General features: G+C 32.4%; 3 protein-coding genes across 3 annotated transcripts; 2 read left to right on the forward strand and 1 right to left on the reverse strand.

Annotated features, from left to right (window-relative positions):
* Nucleotides 1–3,173: 3,173 nt before the first annotated feature.
* LOC134230877 (uncharacterized) lies at nt 3,174–4,798 on the forward strand. The gene is made up of 3 exons (XM_062712739.1): nt 3,174–4,085; nt 4,243–4,295; nt 4,397–4,798. The coding sequence occupies exons 1-3, from the start codon at nt 3,925–3,927 to the stop codon at nt 4,702–4,704; spliced, it is 522 nt and encodes a 173-aa protein (XP_062568723.1). The 5' UTR covers nt 3,174–3,924; the 3' UTR covers nt 4,705–4,798.
* A 2,634-nt stretch (nt 4,799–7,432) lies between these two features.
* On the forward strand, nt 7,433–9,349 carry LOC134230876 (uncharacterized). The gene is made up of 3 exons (XM_062712738.1): nt 7,433–7,757; nt 7,895–7,979; nt 8,080–9,349. The coding sequence occupies exons 1-3, from the start codon at nt 7,564–7,566 to the stop codon at nt 8,596–8,598; spliced, it is 798 nt and encodes a 265-aa protein (XP_062568722.1). The 5' UTR covers nt 7,433–7,563; the 3' UTR covers nt 8,599–9,349.
* A 3,724-nt stretch (nt 9,350–13,073) lies between these two features.
* LOC134230866 (uncharacterized) lies at nt 13,074–17,055 on the reverse strand. Its single transcript, XM_062712730.1, has 5 exons — nt 17,005–17,055; nt 16,104–16,238; nt 15,054–15,171; nt 13,821–13,876; nt 13,074–13,606 (listed from the first exon to the last, which is right to left on the reverse strand). The coding sequence occupies exons 1-5, from the start codon at nt 17,033–17,035 to the stop codon at nt 13,209–13,211; spliced, it is 738 nt and encodes a 245-aa protein (XP_062568714.1). The 5' UTR covers nt 17,036–17,055; the 3' UTR covers nt 13,074–13,208.
* Between the last annotated feature and the right edge of the window lie 4,497 nt (nt 17,056–21,552).

A 21,552-nucleotide genomic window follows, 5' to 3' on the forward strand; every position in this document is an offset into this window, starting at 1 on the left:
CTGATGCCCTAATTGCTGAACACACTTTTCTGCCAGACAGTGAGACTTGGATTAAAAATCATTCCATTTTAGGCATACACTTTGAAATATGCTGAATAAGGAACCCACTCTCCTCTTGACCAAGTAAGGTTAAGGATTCTGCAAAGAGTCGCGTTTGAATTGAAATTTTTCATAATTTATTAGGAATGAACTACATAATTTATTTATTATCGTTATCACTTATCAGAGTTGTTTACTTGAACAAAGATTTTGTTACCATGATTGGAAAACAAAAATTCTGTGAAATCTTTCAAGATGCTATTAAATATTTTCTTTTACAGTTTTTCATTTTGCATAACTTATTACATTTTTGTTTACTAAAAGCAAGAACATTCATGAATAGTTCATGAACATTCCTAAATAACTTTTACAAATTATTCATGAATAGTTCATGAAAATGCATTGAACCTATTAATATCATTCATGAACTTTTCTTGAAAGTTCATGAATATAATTCATGAACTTTTCTTGAAAGTTCAAGAATTATTCTTGATCGTTTTGCAGGCATTTAAAAAATCCAAGTTTGTTCATGAACAACAAATAATTCTTGAATATTCTTGAACTTGGTTTTCATGAATAAAATCCATGAAATCATGAGTGTCCAATTTTAACTTCATGGGATCTTCATGAACAATTCATGAGCTGATTCAAGAATATAATTCATGAACTTTTCGTAAAAGTTCAAGAATTATTCTTGATCATTTCGCAGGGGTGATATCGTTGGTTAAATGTTTTTGATCTTAAATAGCCTACTTGATTGCAAATTAACTGGCACTGTCAAGTGTTTACATCCATCGGATCATGCATCCTTTTCTGGCGACCGAAATTCCTCCAACTTTTTATCATCGGTCTTCGGACGTGTTTCTGATGTCTTTTCAGCATCAATTATCAATTTTCACGAATAGAAATATTCCCAGACAACAGTTTGTTCACTATTACTGATCACAGGTAGCCCTTAACAAGATATTCCCTTAGAAATAAAATCCTTAGCCTGCTGAATTCGAAGCGTAACCGCCATTCAAGCCGATTTACACCTTGCGTCATTTTTCAAAATCTACGACGGACGGTTAGTGCAATAATTTATATTCGAAAATATTCAAGCGTCTGTCTCAAATGTATATATAAGTAATAAATAACAAGTTTATAAACTTCAATGGGAATTGAAGTGTACGGTACGTGATCAAATCTTTCGAGAAGGCCTTCGGCCTTCACAGGATTTGATCACGTGACCGACCCACTTCAATTCCCATTGAAGTTTATAAACTTGTTATTTATTTCTTAAATAAATGATTTGTTCAGGAAAAAAAATTAGTAGTATCTTTAAACATGTAACATTTTTTAAAGAATGCATAGGACGGTTCGGTGTGAACTGCAGTAGGGAATGTCCACGTGGATATTACGGAAAACGGTGCCTTAAAGAATGTTCCTGTAATGATTTCTTTTGTGATAAACGTTGGGGTTGTCTGTCACCTACATCGGCTATAGAAGCCAATTATCATATTTCGGTGTTTACAGGTGTGTATTTGTATTTTGCCATAAACTTTTTTTTTACCAATAAATCTGTTCCTAAAATCTATATATATTAGCCAACAATACAACTCTGATTGATATACATTGTAGCTATATACCAGAAAGACAAAATTTAGTTTAAATCGAATAATGTATATTGCTTACAGCACATAATGACTTACTAAAAATCAAACAAGTTTTTATTTTTTTCTCTCTTGTTGCCTTTTTGCATAATTTGCATTACTAGATAGTAGAGAAAAAGAAGAGAAATAATGATAAAACAAATAAATTTTGTACAATTTATCTACCAAGTTTTTACGAAACTGCTTTATGCTCTAACGGAAGCCCGTTTGTTTCGTACGCTTGAAATGTAAAGTACACGTGACTTTTGAATAACAAACATTGTTGAAAAAAGATACGATCCACTTTAAAAAAATCAAAATATTAAAGGACATTTATTTGAAAATTAAATGAAGTAATTTTCAAAATAAAAGTAAGTTTTCCAATTTAAACCTTTGTTTTATATTAATACATTTTGATGAGTAAATTCTAGTTCAATGTATAAAGGAAAAATAACTCATCGCGTTGCATTTGTATAAAAAAAATCAATTTGTAATTAAAGAATTATGTACTCTAGAAATAAAGCAAAACATGCACACACTAATATAATAAAAAATCTTTTCATTTTCTGATGTTATATTGATAACATGAAAAAAGTTTAATCAACTTATTTTTGACTAAGTATGTAGGTCACTTGGTTTAAAGCTTCAAATGTTAACGTCATTTGTTAAACAAAATTTTGACAACTCAAAAAAAAGTAAAACGAGAACTCAGAAATAAATATCATGAAAATTTCATATGGTTCATATTAAATTTATCAATCAGGAATATTGATCCCATTGATGATGTTTTGGAGGTCCGTTTAGGCCCGTAGGAAGTATTTTTAGTTCGGGGGTACAATTGTACAATTTTATTTTGGAGCACTACCAACTACCAACAATTGACAAGCAAAATGAAAGGTCACCAGACATAATTATTTGGGGGGCACAAACATACAGTAGCGAAGTTTTCTACATTATTCTATATATCGGGAAAATTATTGGGTGGTCGAGAGGTGGGTAGGTGGGTCGTACGGGTCCGGACCCCCCTTGGAATTTGCAAAGTTATTAGATTTATATACTAAACCAAAGTGACTGGCACCTTGGACCCTCCTAGAAAACGCGAACACAGATCTATGTGAAATTGGTATGAAATGATTGATTGTACTGTGGTTTCATTAATATTCGTGGGCATCAATTTTCGTGGATTTAGTAAAAGTCACAGTTTCGAGGATATGTAAATTCATGGATCATGGTCCCGAAAGAAAACGCATTCTGTCATCTTTTCTTATTGTCTATTTCGCCGTCTGCTTTAACAGTAACCATCATGCAATTTACAATGATAAAGAAATTGATGTAAATATTTCTACCAAAAGCTACTAACAGGTCGAAATTAATTTATTTTTTTTGTTTTACTCAAATGGTTTTACTCAAATATGTAAACGTATTCTTTCTTCTTTTCTTTTTTTAAATTTAATATTCTTAAAACGATAAAATACGTCTAAAAAGTCAATCTGTTGGGTGTATTTAATATATGTGAATGAAAGTCGGGAATAGGCTTTTTAAAGGTTTATCATTAATCAAAATGAAGGCACCAAAGTCGATGAACATTTGATTTTGTGGATCGACTCAGCAACGAAATCCACAAAAATTGGTGTTCCACGAATAATGATGAAACCTCAGTATGTTGTTTAACGTCCCTCTCGAGATTTTTTCACTTATATAGAGGATATATATTGGAATGAAAAGTCACTGGTATTAAGTTTTAAAAGTTAAGTAAGAGTTAAGGATTTTTTGTTGTTGCTTGTCAATGAATTTTTGGGTGCTGGAAGATTTTGTTGACTGGGGTTAAACCTCCTGGAAAAAAATTCTGGATCCGCGCTTGTACGATCATGCCGTGTTTGATTTGGTCCTGATTTGCATAGAATTTTGAGCTTGAATACTGATCGCTATCTCATATTTCATCTATTTTTTCTTGAATAAAGATGAGCAGCCCTGCACAAACAACTGTGAGACTTTTCTTTATGATTCTTTTACATATGTTTAAAGATTAGATTAAACGTAAATTTCCCATGTAAAATATCACCGCAAAGTTTACTAGTAAACAACATAATTCAAGGAGCATTGTTTCTTGAAAAGCAAATACTGGTATATACTTTCCAGGATACGCTTCATCATTGTTGCAACATATCGCGGCAAATTCTTGAAAAATGACACACGTTCTCAGAATAACATTCTATTTCTTATACAAATACCTTATTATATTAGAGTTTGAACAATGAATACTAGTATTTATAAAATTGTTCGTATTTTGCGACCAGAAAGCACAGACTTGCAGAAAAACAGAAAAAGAGACTTAAAATGGTTTTTGAATCTTGCTTTACCGATCTCACTTTCGGCAGTAGTTTTGCTGTTAATTGTTTTAGGAATCATTTACAGGTATGCTGTATGATATACCAGATTATTTTGCATTTTTTCATTGATTTTTTTTTATTTGCATCGACAAAACGATGTTATTTCTAAGTAAAATTTTCAAAATCGTTTTATGTGATGTAATGATTAATGTATGAAATACTAGTAGTGAATTTTTACTTAGGAAGAAGTGCAAACGCATCACTGAAACTACAGATGCCAGGAATTCTACCCATGGTAATAGAATAAATCAATTTACCTCATTTTCTACTTATAAACAGCATTTATTGAGTGCAGTAACAAGACAAAGACATTTTAACACCATTCGTACTTCTTAGATGAACACGAAGAGACGGGTACTACAGATGTATATGCTGTGGTGGTGCGTCCAAACCGAAAACCTATAAGGGATGTTCTGCAAAATAATAATATCGATGACAATGCGTTGCCTCTTGAAGCTCCAAATATAGAACATAAATCAACCGCCTTAAGAAGAAGTAATTCATCAAATTATAAAGTTGAATCAACGCCTCGGGACCTCAACTCTCCATACAGCATGTGTGTAGGACTTGAAGACCCTTACGACGACGCTTTCTGCATCCCTTCAACCTCATATCAATTTGAATCATCAGAAGCCGATCAGTAATTCAGCAGGCAACTTGAAGTTTAGATTGAACAATAACTTTGATTTGGATGGAGAGACTATTGTCTATGAGCTGAATACAGAAGCTAAATCTATGGCAAGCCCTTTTACTATTTATTCGTAAAATACATTTTTCTTTCAATATGAGAGATATCTCTCTAGCATAGAGAGATATCTCTTTAGCTTATAGAGATATCTCTTTGACTGAAAGAGATATATTTATACTTTAGAAAGATGTCTCTTTAAACAAAAGATATATCTCTTTTTGAAAGAGAGATATCTCTTTTTGTAAGAGAGCTATCTTTATGAGCTAGAGAGATATCTCTTAAAGTTAGAGAGATACTTCTTTAATAAGTTTAAAAGAGACATCTCTCTTAGTTAGATATCTCTTTAGATTTTCAAAAAGAGATATCTTTCTAAGCTAAAGATATATCTCTTTTAATGAAAGAGATATCTCTTTTTCAGTCATCCTTAAAATAAAATAATCAATTCTCCCCTCTAAAACGAAAGCGAAAGAGGAAGTAAAGTCCCAGGAATAATTTCGCCGTTATTTTTTAGAAAAAACACTGAGCATGCAATACCCAGAATAATATACTACGTATGTACTATGTAGAGAAAAATGCTATAAATCCCTTGATTGAAACAACAAATTATAATGGCAACTTCGTTGATAAAAATGCTAAAAGTTTAATACATGTATTCAGAAAAAACAAAGTAAGCATAAAATCTCAAATACAAGGACCGAATTTTCTCAGCTTATGAAATAAGAACTTAATTTAAAAACTAGACACACTGAATTCTTGCCATGTTTAATAAAGCTATAATGTAGATTATCGTGAATATGTCGAAATTTAAAAATACTTTAATATACTTCCATGAATAAAAAGCTTACTTCCGGTAAAGGGAGAAGCCATTTCAAATGGAATTTAAATAAAAATAATTAAGAGAGATATCTCTTTGCAATAAAGAGATATCTCCTTTTGCTTGAAAGATATATCTTTTAGACACTTTTGAAAGATATCTCTTTCACTTTGAGAGATATATCTTAAGATAAACTAAGAGAGATATCTCTTTTACATTAAGAGATATCTCTTTAACTTGGAAAGATATCTCCATAACTAAAAGAGATATCTCTCTAGTTGAAAGATCTCTCTCTCTCTCTCCTTGAGAGATATCTCTTTTCACGAAAGAGATAGCTCTTAAGGGGAAAGAGATATCTGTTTAAGTGGAAGAGATATCTCTCTCTTATAAAAAGGGATATCTCTCTAAGTTTAAGAGATATCTCTTTTTCATAGAGATATCTCTTAAAAATGAGAGATATCTCTTTAAGTTGGGAGATATTTCTATTTTTAAAGTGATATCTCTCTAAAATGAGAGATATATCTTTAATTTTTAGATAAATTTAATTTTCCGAATAAATAGCAAAAGATCTCTCTCTCTCTCTCTCTCTCTCTCTCCTTGAGAGATATCTCTTTGCAATAAAGAGATATCTCCTTTTGCTTGAAAGATATATCTTTTAGACACTTTTGAAAGATATCTCTTTCACTTTGAGAGATATATCTTTAGATAAACTAAGAGAGATATCTCTTTTACTTTAAGAGATATCTCTTTAACTTGGAAAGATACTTCCATAACTAAAAGAGATATCTCTAATTGAATGATCTCTCTCTCTCTTTCTCTCTCTCCTTGAGAGATATCTCTTTTCACGAAAGAGATAGCTCTTAAGGAGAAAGAGATATCTGTTTAAGTGGAAGAGATATCTCTCTCTTATAAAAAGGGATATCTCTCTAAGTTTAAGAGATATCTCTTTTTCATAGAGATATCTCTTAAAAATGAGAGATATCTCTTTAAGTTGGGAGATATTTCTATTTTTAAAGTGATATCTCTCTAAAATGAGAGATATATCTTTAATTTTTAGATAAATTTAATTTTCCGAATAAATAGCAAAAGGGCTTGCCATATAAATCTGTTAAACTGAGAATTTTATTGATAAATTGAGTACAAAGTATTTGTAAATTAGCAGGTATTAGAAAGAATATTTAAATTCAAAGCTAGTCTAGAAGTAGTTTAATGAGAGAGAGAGAGAGAGAGAGAGAGAGAGAGAGAGAGAGAGAGAGACGTGTACCCTATGTCATGATCGGACAAAAGGAAAATCCGTGCAAAATTCATTGTGTAAAATGGCACCACAATTGCTTTGAAAAATGTACGTCAGTATTTGACTTATTAATAGATATTAATTGCTGACTGTATAGTGAACTGAACTTAATGCAAAACATTTATGTCAAGTGTTAGGAGTGGGGAAACAGACACATTACTGTTTTACTTGTTCGATCTGAATACTATTAGTAATTGACTGACGTAACAGAACATTTACCTTACGTCTATTTTTTATTTAGGTAATTGATTTTAAACTGATTTTAGGCACACATCCATTTATTCTACACCAACTCTTTATTTTTACAATATAAGCACTGAAATATAAAATTGTTATTGACGTTATTTTTAACCGTTCGTGGACCTTCGACTTTGCCTGAACAGATAAATATTGTTAAACCGTAAAATTTAATTTCCTTTTTATGGCCTGGGATGTAAACAAGTACTTCATGTACTTATAGCAAGTACATCAAAACTAAATCATAGATTTTAACCTGTATGTATTAAAACAAACACAGGCATTATACTTTCATATGTAAAGACAGATCAATATATGACAAGTAATCACGTATAAAAAAGAGTTTGGGATCGGACATCTATATAAGATCCATTCGATATTATCAATTTATTACTTACGCCTAATGAGCAAATTGAACAAAACACTATATATCTTGGATGAAAAGAAAACCAGATTAATTGCTATTGAGTATGGTCCAGCCCCAGATAAACACAACTACATCAAGTTCTACAGACCCCGACGATCAGTCAGCTGTTGACAGTGTGAATCCAAAACCAGTCACCACCACCACCTGGTGGCCATGGGTGGTTGTTTCTGCCGTGGTCCTTTTTGTAGTGGTGCTCGTCATCATAATCTTTGTTTGTGTTCGGAAATATCGGCATCGGTAATGCTTTAAACGTATTTAAAAATCTTTTGATTTTAAGTGTTAAGTTTATAGGTTTTGTAATATTTTCATTTAGTGAAACACATGTATAAATCTTACCCGCGAAATACATTCAAACTTTCTATCTTCTATTAAAGGTCCCTCAAAAGAAAGGGTTCAACGGAGATCACAGAGAATAAACTCTACAGCGTCACTGGCGTAACTGGAAACATTCCAGTAAATGTAAGTACAAAACGAACTGTTTTTAAAAACTTTTTTTAATTAGCATAATGCTAGAAATTGAACAAGAAGTACTTGTATATTCCAAATAATACTTATTTAGGTGACCATTTATACAAATGAAGGCTATATTCCTGACGTCATACCGACTGCTGACCGACAAGTGGCATCTAGGAATTACAAATACGACTATGTGCGTACTATTAATACGAGCCTTTTGATGAGTGATGAACAGAAAATACAACATTTGAAAAGTTCCCAAGAAATTTACGTGAATACACTTGATATAACTGGAACTCATGATTTAGATGACGACTCAAAACAATATCAAAATATCTTTAGTGAAAAGACCGAAGAAGAATATACTGACGTAGTTTCAGAATTAAAACACTGTCAAATGCATCACTCATACGTAGAAATGAGTGACGAGATTGACATGGGTCTTTACAATAAATTAAATCATGGAACGCGGTCAGTACGTCGTACTGAGTTAGAGGATATCACGTACAGTCATATACAACCGGAGTCAGAGGGGGAGTATACGATTCTGTGTGGAGGGGAAGCCATGGTTAGCTTGAAGATATACGAAAACCAACCAGACAAATGGAGCAATCAGCCCTAGAGTCATAATGCTACAGCAGGATTTTGTATGTCGAAAAATCCTAACACATATATTACATGTGTGACTTAACTTCAAACACAAGCTTAAATACTAACTAGCTTGTGATTTTGCATAATATTATGAATTTTCATTCTTATAATAGTTTTTGTTAAAAAATAAATTGCTTGGTGATGCATTGACATACGAGGGGCATTTGAAAAGTTCTGAGAACTGTTTAATAAAAAATTAACCATTTCACGGAAAATTGAGATTGATATCGTTGGAAAGATCAGACAAATATACACATATTGTGACGTCACTTTTTAAAATTTTTATGACATAATAACTCCGAAAATGACGTCAGAATTAAGAATGTTTAGCATACTGAAAAGTCGCACTTTTTATCCACATGAGACGATACTAAAAGTGCTGCCAAATGCTTATTTGAAAAAATATATCAAAGAAAAATTTAAATTGCAAAGAGGAAGAGTAGGACTATGGTACTGTTTATCAGCAATACCATTATTCATTGTATGGTTTGTTTACTAGCACGGTTTATGTCCAGTTATGCGATCATCGTCATTCATTTAAGATTTTCATTTACATGATACGGCTAGATTTTCGGTCTTTTATATTGCTCTCCATTGTTTGAAATAAAACATGTTTTGTATTAACTGAAGTATATTAATGCAGTTTTTAACAATTAGATGTATATTTTGAGTAACAGGACTCTTACCGTTTACGAATAAAATGTACTAAATCTTGTCCCTGACTTGGTTCTGTGCGTATTTTTTCATATTAATTCAACTTCGGCGTCCCAAAACTCACTTCTGCTTTTGATCTTTGACTCCAAAAAATTATTATAAATTACAAAGACATGTAAAAGCTTATTTATTTTCCATGTATTAAAATTTGCGAATATGTGGAGGTACGGTGGGGTTACAACTGCGCCGGCGCCATTTTGGATTTTACGAGAAAATATGGGGCACACTTAACTTACCTTCTCGTGAGCCTCCATTGATCTCGAAAATCTGGTTAAAACACGAATTTATGCCATAAAATTTTGTAAAACGATCGCCTATTTTTCTTTGATTGTCGACTTCGTCTTTTTCTCACAGTTAGGTCTTTTTTACGCAATATTTTGAGCAAGATTCGATAAAAACACTCGCTTAAACCATTTCAGAACAAGAAGATCTCCAAAATAGAACACTATATGATAGATTGTAGTCGATGTAAACATTCCACCAACTGGCATTTGCGTCCGTTAGCTTGTCTCTTCGTTATGAGCAAGGAATGATATGGAGATAACGAACAGTATTCAATCTCAAAGTCCATAAAACAATACAAAATAAGAACAGAGCAAACACGGACCCCCGAAACATCAGAGGTGGGATCAAGTGACATGGAGGAGTGAGCATCCCCTGCCGACCGGTCACACCCGCCGTGTGCTCCTTGTCATGATCAGGAAATAACGGAAAAAATCCGTCGTCAATTCAATTCAGTGTATAAATAATGGACTAACAATTGGTATGAATTAAGTCAGCATTTGACTCAATGATAAATTGTATTTGATGTCAAGGTCATTGTATCGACTATAGAACTTACGAAATGATGACTTTAAACGAGACTGCTGATATTCTTGTTTCATCAACTTGCTTTTCAATAATTTACCTCGTTTTAGAAATTGTTCATACGTAGAGCATGCTCTTGCGTATCGAATCAACTGAGATATATACTCCCAGTGCAGATGATGAACGTATATTGCTGCATAAGTAAGGGAATTTGACAATAGAAAAGTTAAAGTCATCACATTTATCATATAACTTGGTTGTTAGATTACCATTAGTGTCTTTTTCAAGAAAAATATCCAAAAAACAGAAGTGTCGGTATCTTTTATCTCAAGCTCACCAGGATATATCGAATCGACGTAGGAATGGAAATTACCATTATTAATTGACAATACGTCGTCGATATATCTAAATATGGAGTTGAAGGCCACAGCAAGTGTTTTCCTCTTTTCACGCATAAGATTTTGCATAAATTCTGCTTCATATCAATATAAAAATAAGTCTGCTAATAACGGAGCGCAATTTGTACCCAAGGTATTCCAATAGATTGTTGGAATACCTGGTCTCCAAAAACCACATAGATATTGTCAATCAGAAACTCAAGCATCTTCTTGATGTCAACTTCAGAGTACTTATGTGTGCAATCAGAATCTGTTTTAACAAAATAATTTTGCAAATGACCAATGACGAGGTAAGTAAATTTACGAGTTCCATTTTTAATGAAGAAGCATGTGTCAATGATATCAAAAAGCCTGGAATTTAATTTGATGTGGGGAATTGTTGTGTATGAAGTTGAAATGTCGTAAGTTTTTAAGCTGTTGATTTTTGTAAAGTCTTGTGATTTCAAATTGTCCAAAAGTTCTTTAATTAGAATTTTTAGTATCCACATCTGATTCACACCACTTCTTGAATATATAGTTGCACAGTACTTTTGAAGTTTTTTTTCACTACTGTTAATATCTTAGTGAGGAGTAACAAATGAGGCTTGGTTGAACATTTACTGGAACCTGCAATGATCTTTGTAAGGATTCTTATGAAGTTTCGGGGTCCAATGTATATAAGGTAGTTCAAATTCATTTTGGCTCTGTGGAATATTAAATGTATTCAAAACTGACAGGTGATTATGAAGAATTTCTTCCTTAGAAAGGGAAGTATGAGTACAAGTAGCATTACCGCCTGTAGAATTAAATCCAAGTTTTTCTAGAATGCAATTTATATAATGAGCCTTACAAACGAAGACAATGTTGGTACCTGCTTTGTCGGGAGGAACCAGTACATACTGATCCTGTAAGGTATTTAATTCTTTTTTCACTTCTGGTTTATTGAACACAGAAGGATAGATGGTTTTCATATTGCACCTCAATCTTTTAATACGTGACTTTAACATGGATCTGCTACATATAATCCATTCTGACTAGGTGTCAACGTCTTCTTTTTCATATCTGGCCCATCGTCTGGCGTAATTTTCAACAGAATTATGTCTTTAAAATTTTAATTTGTTCTAATTGAGTCTTTTGTTACGTCATTTTTATGGTCAGTATGCTAAACATGCGTAAGTCTGACGTCATGTTTGGAGTTATTACATCATAAAAATTATAAAGTGATGTCACAATATGTGTATATTTTTCTGATCTTTCCAACGATATCAAACTCAATAATTTCCGTGAAACGGTTTATTTTGTATTAAACAGTTCTCAGAACTTTTGAAATGCCCTTCGTATTTTAGTAACTTCTACCTTTATTTAGTAATATTAAATTAAGATTCAAAAAACCAACCCCGCGTTTCCATCTGTATCAAACAGAGCACCACATCTGAAATCAACAAATAGGAAACTAGTACCATACTAATAACGTAAAAGACAGGATGTACAACTTTAACTTCCGAATAATGTGGCTGGTGTCTATCTAGGGGTAAAATGAATCTTTGATTGGAATATGGAAAAACGATGTGGTGATACCTGTTCATTTTATTCATTAAAACACGACTCAAGTTGTTATTTTCAATTTTTAAGACAAAAGTTAGTTTGTATAATCTGTCCTCAACTGTATGTGACGAGATGGAGTAAAGTGCCTAGTAGGAGTAAGCATCTCCAAGCTCATTGGTGGCCAAGACCTTGTATGTCAACAGGTATAATCCACACCATTTGTTAGGATGTTTCATACTCATATGAATATAGATTAATTCGTCTACCTGTTCAATATATGACTCAATGTGGGTGTGAGACTCAACTACTAGGTACTTTACTCCACCTCTCAACAAGATGACGGCAGCTTATAAATCGAAATGTTTCCTTATTTATGTACCATGATTTCACTGTATAACCTCCATAACAATATCAGGTAGAGTAGTCCAAGCAAAACGAGACCCGTTTACCTGTGGCTTTCCAATATGTTAGCAATGGAAGTATTCGACAATGGTGAACTGTTTTAAGTAAGTAATAAACCTCGAACGCGCCTCGGACGGTCTAATGTCTGACATATGGACAGTTTGAGGTTTATAACCAATACTTATATACACATGTTACAGGAAAAATCTTGCTATATAAATAAGGGAACCATCGATTTAAAATCTGTCGTTATCTTGTACTTAGACTTAATCGTCTATAGGGATAAGTATAACATCCAAATGCGTAAAAGGGGTTACCATTTTCATTATTCTGAAGCAAGGATTCTTCCTAGTCATACATATAAGCATGTATTTGGTATACATGTACCTGTTCAATACCCGAGAGTAAAAGAAGAATATCAGCTGAATTCATATACTGAACTTCCTCCTACCACAAACTTTAAAAAATGCTTTCAGTTTTACGGTATATATTCTAAAAGTCAAAATTTATTTTTTATTCGATAAGTGGATTGTTAGAAAAATGTTACATTGAAATGTTTTAAAAATGAAAAGTAATATCAAAGGAACATTTCTCTTTTTTGTAGGGAAATGGAAACATTGTTTTCAAATACAGGTAAAACAAATGTATGTCCTCAAATGGTCCTAGAAACAAATTTGACTAAAGTTCAACCTTTGGAATCGTGGCTGAATTTTGAAGTGGAATTGTCTTTCCTGGTCTAATGCTCATGTCTTTCATTTTCTTGAAGTACATCATTGTAGTCCGGAAAGTCACTATTGCCTGAAGAACTATCCTCGAAATCTGACGAAAGTCCTCTTTGTGGTACATATTGGCCTGATAAAGCACTACAAGCAGTATCGTCATACAATTCCTCGACCTCTAAACATGTGCTATATGGGTCATTCAAATCTTCGGCATTCTGTTTGCTTTTATAAGACAAAGAATGATCTGTTCTTAGATTTAGAGATCCTGCATGTGCTTGGTTTGTTGCCTCAATGAACAAAGTATTGCCGTGTGTCCTGCTGTTCTGCTGTATACCCGTTACTTTGACTGCTCTTCTACTCAATCGATTTACGGAGGCGTATGTACTCGAGGTATCATCCTCTTCAATCTCCACTTTGAAAATAAGGAAGCAATTGAACTAATTATTCTTTAATTACGACTTAAGCTGAATTTCATTAAAATAATTTTAGTATTGAGCCTGATGGAAGCTATGTATAAGGTTGGAGAGAGAGAGAGAGAGAGAGAGAGAGAGAGAGAGAGAGAGAGAGAGAGAGAGAGAGAGAGAGAGAGAGAGAGAGAGAGAGAGAGAGAGAGAGATTCTACTTACTACTTGTTGTGGTGTCGGCTGCAGCAGGAACTTGACGTACGTAAATAATTGTACATCTGGATAAGATATTTATGTTTAGCATTTAATTGTGTATTAAAAAAAAACATATATAACATGTTTTACGAAATATAAGACTTAATAGGCAAGAGTCCCATGGACCACATCGCGCACATGAGCATACTGAGCAAAAACAAATAAGTTCATTATTTCAAAGTTTTAAGGGATAGAGGCAGACCTAAATACACTACCTTAGGATGCTTCCATATCAATATAACTAATAATCATGAGCTTTGATGTAATTCACTAGAAGGATTTGAAAGATTTGATCCCACCTCTGATGTTTTAGAGGTCCGTGTTTGCTCTCCTCCTATTTTGTATTGTTTAATGGACTTTAAAGCTTGAATTCTGTTCGTTATCTCCACATGTTTCATTTCCCCTCTGTATTCCTATGTAAAACTCTGATTGCTCATTGTGGCCCCACCCTAAATTTGCACAAAATTGAATCTATGCTACCTGAGGATACTTCTATTAACTTATCACTCATCATTACCCTGCAGTTCTTGAGAAGATTATTTTTAAAGACATCCTTTATAATCCTATGTAAAACGTAGACCTCCTCTTGAGGCCACGCACTTACCAAGGCGTTATGACATGAACAAACCTGAATTAACAGTCATTAATGAAGCCTTCACATAATTAAGTTTCATTTGTTGTACTTAAGAAGAGTTTTAAAAGATGTCACAATTTTTTTAAACGAATTCTTAATTATCTTCCCTTGAAAGAGGGAGTGGCACTTCTTGTTGACAAATTTGAATCCTCTTATCCAAAAGATGCTTTGAGGCAAGTTTGGTTGAAATTGACCCGATGGTTCTTGAGTCGAAAATATTTAAAGTTTACAGTTGACAAACGGACGCCGGATATCAGAAAAGCTAACTGGAGCCTTCGGCTTGAACTAAAATTATCATTGGAATGCAAAAAATTTAATTTTTAAATTAATTGCATCATACATGAATTTATATTAATTATTTTTCGGTGAAACCAGGTAAAACCAAAAAAGGTTCTTTCTGTCTAAATTTTCGTCTTATTGCAACTAAGTGTGTATAAACAAAATTCAAGGATCAAGAGGAACTCAATCGTTTGATAATTTTACCTACTGAAACACATGAAGATAAATTAATTTAACAATACTAATTTATATTGCAATACTGAGAGAGTATCACTACACACGCATACCTATAGATAATTCCAAAACATCCAACCAATAAAACAACAGTGGCAAGTAACGCTGGTATTGTAATATGAAGAAAGGATCCTAACTTGGTTCGTTGATTTCCCTTCAAGTCATACTTTTCTGTAAATAATTGAGATTAAAGATTATTTATACCCCCGCTTGAAAGATGGGAGGGTATACAGTGATCGGGATTTGTTAGAATACACAATTTTGGTTCTAAATACAGGTATTCTATACTGGGCTCTCAGGTCCATTGCACATTGGTTGTTTTTCGTATACAATCTACTATGACAAAGGAACTCGATTCTTAAGATCTCGTCCAGAAATACTTGTAATTTTGACTTGAATTCCGGGGTTTGGATAAGAAAAAGTCACTACTTACGTTTTACATTTAGAGTAAGATTTGGAGTACAAGAATCGAATGTTGACCTCCTCATTACTTAAATTGTGATTGACGATCCGTATCGTTGTTAGTCAGGTTTTAGCATTTTAAAACGTTTTTGTTTTATGGTCATGATCATTGTTCTTCATTAAATTGACTGATTATATTTCAAAGCATAATAAATTGCAAGCTCTCTTGAATTGTATGTGATTTTAAGTTACAATTCCTCTTTATGCAGTCTTCATACAGCTTTAAAGGTTGCATGGTTTTCCACACAAAACAAGGTCACATTCTTCTTGTAACAAAAGTTAACATTATCGAACTTCATTTCAACAACATAACCCTAATGTACACAAAATATCTAATTTTGAAGGCATACTGTCAACCAACTTTTATTCGTGTGCATATCAAAGTCCTACCAATTATTGTGTGTGAATTATGTTTTAGTTTGTTAAATAAAATTAAGAATTAAGTCAAACAATCACATTTAAAATGATGTTGCTGCCAAGCTAACAACGTGACTTTAATTTGTACGAAAAACCAAGTGATTTAAAAAGTACGCGAAGCTGTAGGGGCTTTTCGATATAGCGTTTTCATGTCTTATCATTTTTATTTATATTAGCTTTTATTGAGACATAATTTTTAGCAAGAGAACTTAAATAGTAGATACCCGATTTATTTGTGAGACATCCTAAGACACTGTCACACTGACTAACATCACAATTACATTTCTCTCGGCACTGTTTGCCATAATAGCCTGCAAGGCACTCTTCACTGCAGTTAACACCGAAGAACCCTTCGCATTCTGTAAAACAATACTGTAAAACTTTCAAAAGAGAGATAAATCAAAATGCAAGAAAGTGTCATGATTTTCTTAATACTCCTATTCATATCACGTATCTAGTTTAACTTGATGAAGCTATTACTCTATTAACATTACTTTTGTACTCAAGGTCATAAATTGTCTCCTTTTTGTTACAAAGTCTGTTTAAACAATACGTTTCTGATAAGTGAAATTTTTCTGTAAATGTCATCTTTATTGCTTTATGATACTAAGTATGTCATTTCGTTCTATTTCATTTTTTATGAAATGTGTGATAACTAAGAAAAGATGTTTTTATTGAGAAGCGGGTTTTGAAATGTTGAATGCATGTGTAAAATAGGTCTCTAATTTATTTTTTTTTAAAATGACAATGGCATATAAAGAACATATAAACTATTCATACTCGATATTAAAGTGTCATATACGCATTCTGGTATTATTTGTTATTAACTTTGTTCCTGAATGTATCCCTTAATTTGTATTTAATCCCTAAAGAACGAGAATATCAGATTGTTGAGTACATACATTCACAGAAAAATATTAATTTTAAGGAAATAAAGTAAAACATCTAACATACAGCTGCAGATTACTTATTTTTGAAAATTTAAGCCTCTAATGAGAAAACTCAAAAACTTCTATATGAGATTTTTAAAAATCAGCAAAAGAAATATTTTTGAAGTTCATGCAAATCCCATCATGAAAATAGTTTAATCTAGACACAAAAAAATTATTCTAAAATTTGAATTACCCTTGCATTTATGCTCATCCTGTAGATACATGTAGTTTACACAGCATTTTGCACCTGTCCTACAAATAAAATGTCATACGGTAAAACAAAACATCGGTTATTTATCTGTTTTCATAAAAGGATAGAGAATTATATATGTTGTTGGTCTTACTCTTCGTCGTAGCATACACCATTTGTCTCATTCTTGTGTCCTTCAAAACAAGGTTTGATACTTGATAGTATATTTTTTTAACTAACTCTGATAAATACTAAACAGTTTAGAGAGAGAGAGAGAGAGAGAGCATACCCATAAAACAACCCACTATCTTGTGACATGTATCCTCCGAACAATTACATTTACTCTTACACGATGCTCCGTAATATCCTTCCAAGCATTTTTGTGTGCAATTATCACCAAATCGTCCAACACACTCTTAAATGCCAAGAACAACATATTAAACCATGTAACACAAAGGATGCAAATCCAAAAGCAAAAATTATGCATATTTTTTCTATTTCTATAGCTAAGTTCTCTGTGACTTTCCCAGAACTAAAATTACGCATATTTTTCTATTCCTATAAAAGCCAATTTTTCCACAACGTTCTTGCATTTCACAATCAACAAAAGCACGAGAGATAATAAATTCTTACCTACACAGCGTTCCTCCTTTTCACTATATATATAATTTGTACAGCACCTTGTGTTATCACTAAATGATAAGGTGAGTGGATACTTATATATGAAATCTACAATGAATCTGAAATATTTATAAAATTTGAAAAGAAAAACAGTAACGTATGAATGCTTACTTATCATCAAGACAAACTCCATCTTCAAGTATAGATGCGTGCAGTTGAATAATTTGTAAGCAAAAAAGTAAATAATTTTTGAGAACATTTTTCAAATAAACCGAGGATATAGTGTGGTGTTTTCGTTTTATTTTATTTTATTTTTATTCTGGACTTTAAATGTGGACTTTGTAAAACTTTCAAATTTTATAAATACTTCCTAATTCATATCATGATACTCCTCTTGAATATAACTGTTAGGCCTCTTACAATTTATTCGTGAAATAAAAAATTTCTTTCAATAGCAGAGGTATCTTTTTAGCATAGAGAGATATCTCTTAGGCTTATAGCTCTTTAGCTTATAGAGATATTTCTTTGAGATAAATTTATCCTCTTTAAACAAAAGAGATATCTCTTTTTGTAAGAGAGATATCTTTTTTATTTAGAGAGATATCTCTATAGGCTAGAGAGATATTTCTTTAAGCGAGAGAGATATACCTTATAGTTACAGAGATATCTCTTCAACAAGGTTAAAAGAGATATCTTTCTTAGTCAGAGAGCTATCTCTTTAGATTTTCAAAAAGAGATATCTCTCTTAGCTAAAGAAAAATCTCTTTCAGTGAAAGAGATATCTCTTTTCCAGTGATCCGCAGCACAGTTAAGGTGCGCAATGGAAATATCGACTAAATTTTGTATTTAAAAATGTATTTGTAATCGGAATGGCGATTATTTTTAGTACATTATTTATATCAGATAATTGTAATTATGATTAATAACTACATATCGAGGACGAATATATTTTATATTTAGACTAGTCATGTGATGCTGCAGTCAGGCGATTTTAGCACATTGACTTGCATTATTGATGTTACATGTAAATATCACTAGTGCAAGGCCATAACCAAGTTTAATTTCCAAGTTTATTATATAATTATTTTCAACACACATTGTAGTTTCTAAAAAGTGCTGCGATCCTGTCTAATTTCTGCAATTTCATTGTTACAATTATATTTGTATGACCGAATGCTATATTTTTTGATGGTCAGCGGCATGAAATATTGATATAATTAAATTGTTTTTAAGATTTCATCAGGATCGCAGCACTTTTCAGATACCTTAATAGTTCTAGAGTTGAAATGTAAAAGCTTATTATGATCCATAGAGGGTATGCCCTTGCACTAGATCGATTTATTAAGACCCCCACATTACCCTCCGGTGTACTTGCATACAAATATACGGCAGTGTCAATTAAATACGTAATGTACAGAAAATATATTAATAAAATAGTGAAAACGACATTAAATCCAAGTTATTGCTCATAGAATATCTGTAAATAATATTTTATTTAATTAGAGAATAAATATTTTGTTGAGAAAATATTACTTGATCTGCCTCTCACTGCATACAAACTACGTCACGTTGTAAGAAATGACGTCATATTGACATGTGTATTGCGATCAGTGACATGTATATAACTTGTTATGTGGGATTTAACTAAAGTCAAAACAACACGCTGTAGTAAGTTTTAATGTAGTTGGATCATTTCTTACTGGTTAAATTAGCAAATCAACTCATTTTGTGGTATTTTAAAGAAATGCTGTATGACGTATATTGTGTATGATGTCATAGTCAAGTTTTCCCGTACAAATTAGGCTCCGCCTCCTTTTTGTAACCTTAACTGTGCTGCGTCCCTAAAATAAAGTAATTTATTCTCCCCTTTCAAACAAAAGCGAAAACAGGAAGTAAAGTCTCTGGAATTTAATATTTCGCTAGAAAAAGACTGAGCACGTCATATACCCATAATAAAATATGTGCTATTTAGAAGAAAATGCTATAAATCCCTTATTTGAAACAACAAATAATAATTGCAACTTCGTTGATAAACAATGCTAAACATTTAATTAATATTTAGGAAAACGAAAGTAAGCATAAAAGCTCAAATGCAATGGACAAAATTTTATCAGCTTATTATATAATCAATAATATTTATATATATATGTTGTATAAATATATATATATATATATATATATATATATATATATATATATATATATAACTATATATGTGTGTCTTGTATTTGTAATGTCTTACTTTGTGTTACATGTCTGTGTCTTTAAGTAATTAAAAGTAGATTTTAAAATATTTTGCCTCATTATGAACATAACTGACTTACACAAATATATTTCAACAGGTGCAGTATTGGCTGGATGGTTGTGAGAAGGACGATGATGTTTATGAGTTAAGAGAACAGGAATTTCCTACAGATTTGAAGGACGGAAATTTTTTTATCCTCAGTAAGTGCATTTTACAATTCCTGCTTTAATACAATGCTTTTTCTGGGGGGCGGGGATGTAATTTATTGCTGGAATTTAAATTTTCCTAATATTTCATTATAAGGATATGTAACATAGGAGTATTTATCCATTAAAATGAGTAATTATTTCATTTTTAGACAGTACACAGTTGGATCACTGCTACACAAATTTTTGAAAAAGACTATAAGGTTAATTGAATTTTTAAAGTTATCTTCCATAAAAATGAATTATCTTTCTTTGAAATAACAGTCCTATATTTGTAATTGGATTACCTCCCTTTTTGAACAACTGTTTTATTAAAAGAAACACCAATTTTGCACAGTGTGATACTGGTGACGTCACAATACCCAATATCAAGGACCGGTCCGAAAATCCATATCACGTATCGGACCGGCAGGCAAAAATCCATGTCAAACCGGAAGGAACGTTTGTATAAAAATTACAAATAATTTACTTTAATTTATTAAATATAAATGTAAAAAATTCTTTAGAAACATTTGCAGACTTTTCTTTTTTCAATTACCTAAAATTAAATTTTAAAGAAAAAGGCATAAACACGCATGAAATATTCTTCAATGACTGTACGTGAACTCGCATATTAAGTATATTAAATATATGATAAATAGAATACTATATACTAAAATCTATGTCACATAGCATATGCCCATATATATGCCCGATATATATATATATATGCTATAAAATTACGCCATTTTATAAATCATATTTGTCTTCAAAACGTAAAAGCTATTCAATACCGACATTACGACATAAACTTTTTAGATAATTTAAAAAAAGAGAAATTTTTCAAAAAGATTATAAATAGTTTTTATACCTTTATGCTATCATAAAATAGATACGGAGATATTATTTTCCCGATGTCGTGTTTTAACGCGCCATCTGGCTTTGCATGCTTTACGAAACAAAATTTACAGTTACCTCAAGACGTATACATGCGTATGGCCACATGCACGCTGTGGCGCGGTATATCGCGATAATTGACACTTAAAGAATGGACGTTTGTTGTGAAAACAGGGTGGCGGATGGCGATATGCGAATTTGACGTTATAAAGAGAATTTTATATAGCAAGAAAAAGGTTCTTGGGAAATCATGGCGGTATTGCGAAAATGGTGATGAATCGAATGGCGTTAATTTGAGAATTGACTGTATATGATAAATAGAATACTACATACTAAAATCCATATCATATGTCATTTAATTCTTATTGGCCTAATTATGTAGAACACACCTTGTCTAATTTTGCGCGCGCGCGCGCGCGCGCGCGCGCGCGCGCGCGCGCTGCGCTTCACGCTTGTGCACCTGTGGGCGGCGCGCGCGCGCGCGCGACACGCGCGCGCGCGTTTGTTGTGCGCGCGCGCGCGCGCGCGGCGCGCGCGCGATTGGCCTCGCGAACACACGCGCGCGCAGATGTATAGAATAATGTAGAAAACTTCGCTACTATA

The sequence above is a fragment of the Saccostrea cucullata genome, unplaced genomic scaffold (genome assembly GCF_032062105.1).
Source record: "Saccostrea cucullata isolate Sc308-1 unplaced genomic scaffold, CSIRO_AGI_Scuc_v1 ctg361, whole genome shotgun sequence".
Lineage (NCBI taxonomy): Eukaryota > Metazoa > Mollusca > Bivalvia > Ostreida > Ostreidae > Saccostrea > Saccostrea cuccullata.

Coding starts and splice junctions, on each gene's coding strand:
- LOC134230877 (XM_062712739.1), top strand. CDS start 3,925: ATGAATACTAGTATTTATAAAATTGTTCGTATTTTGCGACCAGAAAGC. Junction 4,086..4,242: donor GTTTTAGGAATCATTTACAG/GTATGCTGTATG, acceptor ATTTTTACTTAG/GAAGAAGTGCAAACGCATCA. Junction 4,296..4,396: donor TGCCAGGAATTCTACCCATG/GTAATAGAATAA, acceptor CGTACTTCTTAG/ATGAACACGAAGAGACGGGT.
- LOC134230866 (XM_062712730.1), bottom strand. CDS start 17,035: ATGTATCTACAGGATGAGCATAAATGCAAGG. Junction 15,172..16,103: donor ATGTCTCACAAATAAATCGG/GTATCTACTATT, acceptor AATTATTTACAG/AAAAGTATGACTTGAAGGGA. Junction 13,607..13,820: donor AGCCGACACCACAACAAGTA/GTAAGTAGAATC, acceptor TTATTTTCAAAG/TGGAGATTGAAGAGGATGAT.
- LOC134230876 (XM_062712738.1), top strand. CDS start 7,564: ATGGTCCAGCCCCAGATAAACACAACTACATCAAGTTCTACAGACCCC. Junction 7,758..7,894: donor GTTCGGAAATATCGGCATCG/GTAATGCTTTAA, acceptor CTTCTATTAAAG/GTCCCTCAAAAGAAAGGGTT. Junction 7,980..8,079: donor CTGGAAACATTCCAGTAAAT/GTAAGTACAAAA, acceptor ATACTTATTTAG/GTGACCATTTATACAAATGA.